At 41.1% G+C, this 12851-nt stretch overlaps 1 protein-coding gene across 1 annotated transcript in view; it reads right to left on the bottom strand.

Annotated features, from left to right (window-relative positions):
• The window catches only part of RASEF (RAS and EF-hand domain containing), a 72764-nt gene that overhangs the window by 22651 nt on the left and 37262 nt on the right, over window positions 1-12851 (bottom strand). The window contains exons 4-8 of the mRNA XM_046664688.1: window positions 9008-9103; window positions 6202-6279; window positions 4025-4140; window positions 1889-1957; window positions 176-260 (exon numbers count right to left, since the gene is read on the bottom strand). Of these exons, the coding sequence (XP_046520644.1) occupies window positions 176-260; window positions 1889-1957; window positions 4025-4140; window positions 6202-6279; window positions 9008-9103 (444 nt within the window). The remainder of the gene's footprint in view (window positions 1-175; window positions 261-1888; window positions 1958-4024; window positions 4141-6201; window positions 6280-9007; window positions 9104-12851) is intronic.

Here is a 12851-nt window from a genome sequence, read left to right as displayed (position 1 = left end):
CAGAGAAGTAACATTTTTTAATTTGGGAAAATGCTCCTCCTTTTATATCATATGGAAGAGCTTCTTCTTATTAGAAGGCTCTACACGAAGCTCTCCTCTAAGAAAATGCAAGATTGTCATCACAACACTCTACCACAGGAGAGGACAGGATGGGTCATGGAATTCGGCTGCATACCAAGGACCTGTTGAACTTGCTGTAACTGTTTTCGAGGGCACTCCTCAGGCCGTCGTTACTGTCATGCAGCTTCCTGTTGGCTTTTCTACAGAGGAAATAAGGGAAACAAATGAACAGGCGAGGAGGGTATCCTGGGGATAAATGTCACCACCTTCTTTCCAGGCTGTGACGTTCCGAACCTGGAATTACCGCCTCTTGCAACTTTCTACCACCTCTCTTCAAACCCATAAACTGAGCTCATAACTTATTACTAGGATTACAGCCTATGTGATGGATCACCTCTCTCTAAAGCTCTCAGGCATCTTTGGAAGGAACGCGCTGTGCTGTGGAACCCCCTGCTCAATTGGGGAGCTCCGTCGTTTGAATGGGTTTCCTGCAGGTCTCTGCTCCCTAAATGCCCGACCTGGCCTGCCTCAGGGCTGCTCTCTCCCCTGCATGCATCCTAGCCAGGCGTGGGTGTGACGTGTTATACATCATGTTTCTCCTGGCTACTCCCGCATCCTACTCATGGCCTGGTGCTGTCCCACCAGGCACTGTCCTCTACCAGTTAAAGGCTCCGATGTTGATTCTGAGTTCAAATCCCAACTCAGGCACATACTTTCCCTACGACTTACGGAAGTCACTTAACCTGTCGGAGCCTCAGCAACCTCACCTACAAATGAGGATAACAACAGAGCCTCTGCCTCAGAGAGGGGCTAATCTTTCCCTACTGAAGGCTTATTCACCCTCCAGATCTCAGCTCAATCACTGCTCCCACGGGGAACCTTCCTGGACTTCTGGTGAGGCGGAACTCTCTGCTGTGTGCCCTCAGGGTACATGTCCCTTCCCTGAGTCCCACCTCTCTTCCTTGGCATTTTATGTTTATTTCTGCAATTAGTGATCCGTTTCCATCTTCTTCCCCTAGACTAGCCACATAAGGAGAAAGACTTTTTCCTCCTACTTTCCACTCTATCCTGAGCTCCCGGCATACCTGACTGATAAAATCTGCTGAATGAATAAATGAATGAATAAATAAATAGGATTACAGTATTCTGTCAATTCTATAATTGCCACAGGTGAGAGACTCAACAAGCATCCAAAAATGGTGAAAAAAATTTGTCAAGCCTGACCTTACTCCATTTAGGAGAACTGAAGCCAGAAGAAAATACTGCACAGGCAGGAAAGAGAGAAAGGGCAGGGCAGATTTCCTGGGGAGGGCCCTCAGAGGCTGGAGTTACTGCAACTTGGTTCTGAAGCTGACAGAGCAGGTGTAATAGTTCCAATAGGGTTCAAAAAAAAAAAAAACCCTAAGGAAAACATACTTCTAACCAAGCATGATAAATTGTGAAAGAATGACAGCTCATGCCCGGTGCTCTGACACACGACCGTGGGACACCTGACAAGCTCTCCATGTGTTGAGCTGCAGAGAAAGCCGTTGAGGTCAAGGCTGTTATTCTTTACAGAGTTACAGTAAAGACACACTGGGCACATCACCCGACTTGCGAGGACTTTTAGAGAATTACACTCTACTCCCTGGATCTGAACAGTTTATTTAGGATTAGAAGCGTCAGAAAGCTAAGTGGATGTGCTGAACGCACCACAGCGAGAGGAAACACGCGTGGACCTGCGACGCCGTCTTCAGAATACCGCACCTCATGTTATACGTGGCACGTGGTTTATTAACAAAGAGTAAGTAGAATGTAAATGTAATGAGGATATTATATGAGAACTTACTGGAGCATTTCAATTTGCCTCTCCAGACTGTTTCGATCTTCTGTGTACTCTCGGATTATTTCCAGATCCCTGTAAAATTACATTTTATGTATGAACGAGAATTAGGTGTTCAGTGCTCCTTACCTATACCTACCCCGCCCCCACCCTTGTTCACCTTTGTCAAAGACGTGTGTCCTTGAGCAGGGTTATCTATCTCGCCGTGCTCCTGCTCGGCTCCCGTGCCTTCAGCAGCCTCCCCTCCTCCGGCCCCTCCATGAGCACAGCCACCTGCTCCACTGCCTTGTGCAACGTTCTGCTCTACCTCACCCCGCGCAGCCCCCAACTGTTCTTCCAGCCCACCCCACTGACCTGGCTCTGTTCCTCCTGAGAATGACCCTGACTTTTTGCCAAGCCTCCTCCCCCCAGGCACTTCAATCCAATTCACTCTCACCTCTGACTCTTCTCTGCTCATTCTAAGACTTATACAACCCCAGCCCCGGCCATTTTCTCCCGTCCTGCGGTTCTTTCTCCTCTCCTTGGCCCTCCTCTCCTCACCCTAAACCACAGAGGAATCCACACACCAGGCTTTCTTGATTTGCTATAAACTCACACTCGGCGATTGCTCTGTTGCTTTATTACAAAGCCCTGGCCTCCTCCTCACGATGTCCACTCAGAGCATTAGCCGCTCACCTCCAGCCCCTACACCACCCTGGCCCCATTTAAGCAGACAAGCCCCATCACTAGCTTCCAAAAACTCTCAACTATCAAGTTCTGTCCACCAGAACCTGTCCATTCGATCTCTGCATGATAAAGCTAAAAGTTTCCCAATTGTCTAGAGGAACTTAAATCCCTCAGCCAAAAATTCTGGGCCCTTAGATCACAGCCTTAAAGTAGCTTTTAAACTTTTTAATTTTTCTTTTAACTTTTGCCTTTCCATTCAAAATATCTTTTTCCGTCTATGATCTGACCACTGTTTCCTAAACAAGTCTTATCTTTCCCTGTGTTCTTGCCCCTGCTTTGGTTTCTGCCTCACCTGGAACATCTCTGAGACTCTCTTTTCCTACCTGTGAAATGGGGATAATGAAGTGCCCATCTCATAGGATATTCTGTGGGTTGAGTGCATTAGTGTCAGTGAAGTACCAAGGAAGTGCCTGGCAGATGGCGGTGCTCCCTGCACTGCCTGCTGATGGTGCCTCGGCTCCCCTGACCTGCACAACCCACCCCTCCCCCAAGCTCACCTCAAGCGTCTCCTCCTTAGCAAAGTCCTTCACCGCTTCTGAACTAAAGGAACATTTTGCCTACAATCACATGCCAATGCACCTAACCTGTGACATTGCTGGTGGTATTATTTCTGAGACTATTTACTTCTTAAGTGGTTTAACTTCATACCTTTTAGTTTTTTCTTTTCCCAACTAAATCTGAAGTTCTCAAGAGCACAGACCACATCTTTTCTCTTTTATATACTCCACGCTCATAACTCCTTATCTAGCTGAGGGCCCTGCGTACAGTAAGTATTTCATAAACGTTTCATTGCATTCTATTACAAGACCTTAATTCTGATTGAAGTTTGCAAACAAACAAAAAACAAGATATTTTTCCCTAGTGTACATGTACTAGGGGATACACACAAATGCATATATATGCGTTTGATATTTACATGGTCCTATAGAAACATCCATGTATATATCCCTTATGTAGGAGTACATGCCTCTGTGTGCATGTATGTTAGGTCTTATGTTACTAACACGTTACTGCAAGACTAAAGCATAGCAAAGTAAACTGACTTGCCTAAGATGTCTACTGCTCCCTTCTCTTATGTTGTGTGGCCTGGGTTCCTACCTTCAAAGCACTTTAATTAGCACTGACTCTTGACACTTTAGGTATATCCTTCTGGTCCCAGTTAATTCAAACATTTATTAAGCCCTGCACTGTCCTACACAGCCAATAATCAAATTAATTAATCTGTTTAAGAAAATTAAAAACACAAAAATCACTAGGAAATCTGACATTGAAAGTAAAATCTTTAGAAAGCAAAGAACCTAGGAGCAAAGATAATAACTAACCCTTTATTATTATCTGGCTGAGCTTCAGTCACGTGGATGGTTATCTAAGTAAACATTCCACTCAAACTAAAAACCAAAATGTGAAGTTTCATACCTTTCAGAATTCAGACTCTGATCAGCATAATCACTTTTCAAAGCATCTAATTCACTCTGAAGAAAGGCTATGCTTGTCTGTGCTTCTAAAAGATCTTTCTTAACTTTCTGATTCTCCTAGAGAAAAGGAACAGGGCAGGTCGTTAGATTCAGAGTTTCCTCCATCCGGGAGAAGTGAAGTTCAGCGGCGTGTCACCGTCCCACACAACACCCTCACCCTCCACAGTCTTCGAATCTTGGTTCAAAGGACTAATTATCAATTCAAGGTAATTTGAAATTATTATAAAGTATTAAAGTGTCAAAAATCTAAATTGTCAAAGTTTTTTTTTTAACAATTGACATTTGATACCAAACTATAATAGTCAAGAGTTCATCATGATGTACCTTTAACATATTATTGTCAAATTAACTGAGACCAAGCATTTAAATGTTTTACTGAATGCGAGCCATGAAACTACTGAGAAATAATCTGTGGAATTCATAGTACCTATTACCAGGTAGACGGGCTACTTTTTACAACAAATCCTATCACCTAACATTTTTAAGTTCTACACTTAAAAGTAAACCAGTGTGGTTAGGAAATTTCTATCCTTTTCTTAAAAAAAAAAGAAGGAAAATTCATTGGAGGCTTCCGGTTCAAGATGGTGGACTGAGTGCATGAATTTGTCTTCTTTCTCTTTTGAGGCCCCATTAACATGAAATGTCAAAGGAAAGAAACCAATAAAAGTTAAAAGAATGGAAGAAGGGCCCATCAGCAGTCCAGTGACTTGAATACATTTCTGAAAAATGGAAAGTGGATGACACTGTGCTCACAAAGGGAAGAGTAAGAGAAAGGCTGGTCCAGAAGATGTGTGTGGGAGGGTCTGCTGTAGAACAAGGGAGAGGCAACTGACCGGGCACAGCCCTGGAGAGCGAGAATGAGAAGTGGGGCTGAACACAGAGATTAGATTTGAGTATTAAGCCACCCCCCGACTAGAGCCCAGCCCCTCTCTTGCCCTAGCAAAGAACAGCGGAGAGCCAGAGTTTATTCCAAAGGCAACAAGACAGGGCTTGTCTCTTTACAAAGAACTGAATGAGTCCTGGAAGGAAAACGAAAGCTTCCCTCTGAAGACGCAGGCCCCACACATGCTGGTCCCACAGTCTGACAGCCAGCTTCACACGAAGCTCCTAGGGAGACTCTCTTTCAGGGGAGAGGCCTCGAAGTGAACAGATCAACTGATCTAGCCGCAAAGGAATCCTACACCAGTGACATAAAATGACCAGAAATTCCCAGATGACATACAGGTAGCAAGATTAAATAACAAGCAGTCCAATAAGAACTGAAATGTCGACTCCAAAATCAATATTTTCAAAGAGAAAAAAGTTCATGCTTTGGGAAGAAATATAAGTTGTTGTAAAGAATTGGTGATATCATGGGGATGACAGAGTTTCTTTTTACAAGAAACCAGGAAATCCAAGAAAACAAGCAGCTCTATAAAGTCATGATCCACATACAAAAGCAACTAAGATGTGGCGGAATCTGGAACTGGTAGTGCACAAACGGGATTCATCCGACCATGAAGCTGGGAGCCTTCTCTTCTGAGTAGCACAGGGATAATGACCGGAGAGAAAGAAAGGCAATCCCAGCTCACGCTAGCTCATGCTTGACTCTGCAGTGAGAATGTTTAGAGTCATAAGAAAGGAAATGTTCATTACTGGCTTTCAACTTTTAGAGTCAAGCTGAAAACAAAATAGAGAAAATGACCATCATATAACAGATGTAAATGTTAACCAATTTTGGCAACAGAAGGACTAAAGATACGGTTGGCAGAAGACGGAAAAGGGAGAGAAAGAGGAAGGTTGGAGGAAGGACAGGGCAATAATACCTCATTTACAAAGCCAGGGATGCAGACCGGAGTTGATGTTGTAAGAATGCTGGGTTAACTATTTAAAATCAATATTGCTTTGAATAAAAAATGAAAGAATTCACAATAGGTGAGGTATCATTGAGGGAAAAAGCCTTCGTGAATAATACCTTTGGTCAAAGGTGTTTCAAAGACTTTCTCTAACTCTTTATCTATGGTATTAACTTCTCTTTAAGCGTCTATTCCTGGACCACGGAAAGAACAGCATGGTTATATGGAGGAAACAGTAGTGCAACAGGAAATATATTTCTGTAAGTGAAAAGGTAATTCTTACCATTGACAAATCATAAATTTGTTTTTTTAATGCAGCCACATCTTCTTTTCGACTTACGTGTTTTGATTGTTCTTCTAGCTGAAAAAGCAAATAAAAGTTGTGCATTTACAAACTCACTTTGAATTGATTTGGTTAAGTTTGGGAATATCCTTGAATATGGATATTGGAATTTTAGAAGTCTTCAATTTCATTAAATGACATATAATCCATAAGGATTTGAAAAGTGGCTTTAAATAATTTAAACATTTGAAAAAGGGGTTTTATTGTTTAATGAATTTTCCTTGAAACAACCAAAAAGTCCTTTTGGGAAACCATTCAATACTTAAGCAACCCAATCTTCACTGATTCAGTTATGTTGCAAAAACAGTCTGGACTTTCATATTCACCAAGAACTTTCTCTGAATTTAACACTTTCTATCCTGCGTTATAATTATTTATGAATGTCTCACCTCTCCTCCCAAAGATTTTTGAGAGAAGAGTTAGTGTCAGACGCACCTACGTTTTCTTCAGGGTGATTTCAAAAAATGCTTATCAAATAAGTGAAATCAATAAAATTTAAGTATGATATGAAGCTAGAAACTTCATATCTACATACATACATACATACAAAACATACATAAAAAACTACATAAATACACACGTGAGCCTTGCTTGGTGGTTGACTCATTAGTATTTCCAGACTAAATTGTCTCAGGAGCACCCACAACATGGACAACAAAAAATGTCTTTCCTATAAATAGCTTACATTCCCTGGGAGTGGTAGGGATTTGTGGGTTTCCATTAATTGAATATTTATGCATTGATCAAAATGTATACTATATTTTATCAATTCTAGTCTAAGTCAAAAATCTAAGTACTTTGACGCTGGACTTTCTTCGTCTTGCCAGATGGCATCAACTGAAGGCTTTCACTCACATAACTACATCCTGACTTCCAACTATGCCATGGCTGTAACTGAGCAGGGCCATTGATTTTAAGATGCACGCCAATTTCAGAGAAGAGCAACTGTGGGAAAAATCAGTTTCTCAGAATCAACAGCATAAGCTAATGGCAATTATAATAAATTTATAAACTTTTCTATAGTTCTTTATAGTCTTTAACATACTCTTACATAAATCATCTCTTATTCCCTTGCAGAACAACCCTATCAAGCAGGCAGAAATCTGGTACAAATGAGAAGGCACCAACCATGTAGTAAGACGATGCATCACTTACTAGCTGTGGGACTTTGAACAAGTTATTTAACCTCTCTGGAACTCAGTGTCCTCATCTGTCAAAGTAGGATATCTACACCGTCCTCAGAGAAAGTTCAAAAATTGGATTTTAAAATTATAAAAAAGAGCTTAATAAACTATAAAGTCAATAAAATATCAGTTATTATGATCAGGCAGGACAGTTAATTACCAATCCCATTTTACGGATGAGAAACTAAAGATGAAAGAGATGAAGCCAATTGTCCCAGGTGTTACAGGCAGAAATTGGCACAGTCCCAATAAGGACTGTGGTCTCATCACGCCTGACTGTTTGGTCTTCATCATATACTGTATCAGGATAAGAAACTCGGTATCTCTTCTTGCATACTTTCTCTTAGGCTAAAGATTTGGGAAGACAGAAATAAGTAAGGACAATGACTAGGAGAATCCGTGACTCTGGCATAAACAAAGGATTGGTCCATTCAAATTCTGTAATACAAGCAGGTACGTATGGTCTAACAATCTTTGAAAATTAAATAAAAGGTTGACAATGATAGTAATTTTCAAAGAAGGCTACTGGGAAGAATTCTCAGTAATTCCAGAAGTTTAAATTGCAATAGCCTACAAAATACAGTTAATTGCCCCTTAATGTTATTGATTATAAACAGGAAAGGAGCATTAAAAGTTATCATATGAACAACCAGAGAAACAATATGATGTGCCCAAACTCACAATGCCACCTTCAGGGGTAACTATTTTTTAAGTATCCTTTATCATTTTAGCCAAGATATTTCCTTAGTTATGAAGAAAATCCACATACAAGAAGTGGATCCAATACTGTGCTGGAGACAACTTGTACGGGCAGGTGAGAGCCTATTTTAAGCATCTCTTCCCAAACTCCACATTTAGTGATGTCAATTTGGTGGCTTGAAATCAGTCACCGTCGGAGTATTTATACCATAGAAATCGGCAAATGCTACAAATCCCTCTCCCCTTCTCCCCACTCTAGAGCCAGCTGTTAAACATCTACCAGCACACGACTGGCTGAAATGTACCCTACTCATTGGAAACCAAATAGAGCAAAGGCTGAAACCCAATCACACCTCTGCTTACACTTCAGCAAGTTCTCTCCTGCCTCTCACTGATCAGGGGTCCCCGAGATCTGGAACTTTCTACACAGAAGAGGAATACTCATTTCCTTTAATAACTATTCACTGAATACCTACCATGCACCTTGCAGTAAGCTGGGGGTAGGGAGACAGGGGACACATGACCAGGAAAGACAGTGCCCCGACTGTCATGAGAAGACAGTCCACTGGACACGTGGGGATCGAGGGCACCTGGCTGGCGAAGACTGAGGAAAGAAAACTCGGGTTTGAGGGACAACTGTCCAAGGGATCAGATATATTTATTAGATCTACACAAAAGACAGGTGGCCCTCGGAAACAAAAAGGGAAATCAGAAGCCCTTAAAAAAAAAGTCTTTCCAAGGATTCCCATTTGACTCTGAAATCTGATTCCATCTACTGTTTCAATATGATTCCAAATGTTTTAGTTGGTAATAACACTGATATCCTGAGGCTATTCTTAAAAGTCTAGCTGTCACAAACCTACCTTTTTGAGTTTCTTTATCGTCACCTGCAGATCCCCTACTTCTGTTTCATACTGACGTCTGAGGTCAGTGAGAGCTTCGTCAGCTTTGCGTTTTTCCTAAAAGAAAAAAAAAAAGATTTTGTTGATTTAAATAGGTTCTTCAAAACCCCATGGGGAAAATCATTTTGTGTCAAACTAAGGCTGATCCCAAATCTCCTCCAGGGGAGGGTGGGAAGGATGGCGGAAGTGAACCGGATGACTTCAGAGCTGAAACCTACAAAAGTGAGAAAACTGCAGACCCACAACCTCCATCCACACATCACCTGGAATGACACCTCTAACGCTATTACTCACAGGTGATGGAGGGCCGCAGCACATCAAGGAACTAGTTAATTAATTATTGCTGTTATTAGTTAAAGGTATGGCACAGCCAAGGGCCCCAGCGCTTACCTGAACCCTATCATGTCATCAGGATGCAGGAAGACCTGGTGGGTTTACCATTTTTCCAAGAGCTCATGCCTTACCTAAATTCAAATCATATCATCTGCAAATTTCTATGCCGAGTGCCTCCCTATAGGCTGCTATTTCTTGAAGGTGTCCCCCTGGAGCAGAGAAGGGCAAAAGGGCCCCCCAGGAGGTCAGTGGCTGAAGCTCCCATGAGCCCGAACATCTTCAAGTTTCCTTTCTCTCTTAACAAATTACGGAATTTTATATCCTAGGTTCAGTATTCAAATAAAGTTTTATATGAATATCTGGGGAAACTGAGTGTACAAATAGCCGACGATGGCCTGCTAGACACCACGAATGGCTCTAGGCACGGGGAACAGAGGAGCAGATGCTCTCATGCATCCTGGTGGGGACACAGAAAATCGATGATTTCAGAAGTGACACTAAGAAGAAGATAAAGTAGGGAGATGTGGCAGGAAGCGAGTCAGATGGGGGTCAGGCAGCGCCTCTGCAGAGGTGGCCTGATCCCACATCTGAACACCTGCCAGAGTTACAGGTCTTACTGCCCAATGACCGACTGTCAGCAGGGACAACGGACTTAACTTCTGGGTGCCACCATTTCCTTATTGGATTATCATGAGGATTACATTAATTATCTAAGTAAATTAAATAATCCACATAAATTAGATAATCCATGTAAATTAAATAATCAATGCTTAGAAAGAATGCTTAGGAGAAGAGCAACATTTTCACTCATGGTAACCTTTTTTTACGAGTATCTTGACTTCCTCCAGCTTTACAAGTAAGGCATCAGGTGTCACCCCCTGTACAGGTGGGTGAGGACAGGGAGGCCTCACAAGGAGGTGTGAACGTGGGCAGCCTTCTTGGCATCAAAACGGCCTTGGATGCCATTCAGTGTCTCTTCACTAAATCTGTGGCCACAGCTTCAAACATAACTTTTCTGGTTTAAAAGTATTTTATTCAGAGCTCAATAAAGGAAATTATCACTATCTAGCTTTTTCCATTCCCAACCTGTGACAGGTAGATGCCAGGAGATCAGACAGGAGGAAGTCACAGTACTGTGAGTGAGAAATGGTGGTGGTTCAGACCAACTCATCACTGCCTTCCAGAACACTGAAACAGAGAGAACACTTCCTAACTCATTCTATGAGACCAGCACTAGCCTGACACAAACATCAAAGACATTAGACGCTGGCCCCATGGCCAAGTGGTTAAGTTCACGCGCTCGCTTCAGTTGCCCAGGGTTTCATCAGTTCAGATCCTGGGTGCAGACCTAGCACCACTCATCAAGCCACGCTGAGGCAGCGTCCCACATAGCACAACTAGAAGGACCTACAACTAGAATATACACCTATGTACTGGGGGGCTTTGAGGAGAAGAAGAAGAAAAACAAAAAAAGATTGGCAATGGATGTTAGCTCAGGGCCAGCTTCAAAAAAAGAAAATGAAAGACATTACAAGAAAACTATAAACCAATATCTTTTATGAGCATGGATGCAAAAATGACAAATTCAACAATATATGAAAAGAATAATACATCATAACCAAGTCTGGTTTATCACAAGAGTGCAAGTTTGTTTTAACACTCAAAAGTCAGTCAATGGGGGCTGGCCCCAAGGCCAAGTGGTTAAGTTCGCTTCGGCGACCCAGGGTTTCACTGGTTCGGATCCTGGGCATGGACATGGCACTGCTCGTCAGGCCATGCTAAGGCGGCATCCCACATGCCACAACTAGAAGGACCCACAACTAAATAACATACAACTATGTGCTGGGGGGATTTGGGGAGAAAAAGCAGGAAAAAAAAAAAAAGATTGGCAACAGTTGTTAGCTCTGGTGCCAATCTTTAAAAAGAAAATTCAATTGATGTAGTTCATCATATTAATATTCTAAAAAAGAAAAGAAAAACACAATCATTTCAATAGACACAGAGAAAGCATTTGACAAAATTCAACATCTATTCCTGATGAAAACAGCAACTCCCAGCAAACCAGGAATAGAGGAACATGCTCAGATTAATAAAGGACATCCACGAACAATATGCCACCAACACCACACTTCCTGTTGAAAGACTGAATGTAGACAAGGATGCTGCTCGCGTCGCTTTTCTTCTTCTAACCAGTGCAATAAAGAAAGAAAAATAAATAAAATGATCATCCAGATCATAAAGAGAAGTAAAACTGTCTTTATTCATAGATTACATAACCATCTACCTAGAAAATCTGATGGAATCTACCAAAAAAGCAACTGAGCACAAACAATGTAAATGACGCTACAGGGTAAAAGACCAATATACAAAATCACGTGTTTCTACATATTCACAATGAACAATCAGAAAGAGAAATTTTTAACAACACTGTTTGGATTAGCATTAAAATATCAAATATTTATGAATAAATCTGAGAAAAGACAAGGAAGATCTGTATATTGAATTCTACAAAACATTGCTAAGAGAAATTAAAGATGACCTAAATAAATGGAGACTACATCACATTTGTGGATCAGAGTATTCAACATTATTAAGATGCCAATTTTCCCAAAATTGATCTATAGATGAGACAAAGTCCAACCAAACTCTCAGCAAGTGTGTGTGTGTGTGTGTACTTTTCCTTTTTTCTTTTTTAGAAATTGACAAGCTGATTTTATGGAAATTAAAGGACCTAAAATAACCAAGACATCTTTGAAAAAGAACAAAGGTAAGAATGAATATTACTTGATTTCAAAACTTACTATAAAGCAATAGTCATCCAGATAATGTAATATTGGCATAAAGATAGACAAATCAATCAATTGACCAGAATGGAGAGCCCAGAAATAAACCTACACAAATACAGTGGACTGATTTCGGACAGAGAGCAGAGGTGACTCACTGGAGAACAGAGAAGTCTTTTCAACAAACAGTGTAGGAACAACTGGATATCACATGCAAAACATACAAACTGTGATCCATACCTTGCAAAACGGATCCTAAAATGTAAAACGGATCCTAAACATAAAACCTAAAACAATAAAACTTACAGAAGAAAACACAGGAGAAAATCTTTGTGACCTTGAGTTAAGCAAAGATTTCTAAAATACCAAAAGCACAATCCATGAAAGAAAAAATTGACAAATTGGACTTCACTAAAATAAAAAATTTCTACTCTTCAAAAGACACTGTTAGGAGAATGAAAAGAGAAGTCACAGCCAGGGAGAAAATATTCATAGATTAGAATATATAAAGAACTCTCATAATTCAACAATAAGAAAACAACCTAATTTTGAAAATGAGCAGAAGAGTTTAATGGAGACCTCATCAAAGAAGATATACAATGGTGGCCTGACAAGGAGGGACAAAGAAGGGGGGCATAACAAAGGGACATGAGGAAACTTATAACCATTATCTTGATTGCGGTGATGGT

The sequence above is a fragment of the Equus quagga genome, chromosome 6, assembly GCF_021613505.1.
Source record: "Equus quagga isolate Etosha38 chromosome 6, UCLA_HA_Equagga_1.0, whole genome shotgun sequence".
NCBI lineage: Eukaryota > Metazoa > Chordata > Mammalia > Perissodactyla > Equidae > Equus > Equus quagga.
Note: the sequence above shows the minus strand (reverse complement) of the source record. Positions and strands in the feature narration are given on the sequence as shown.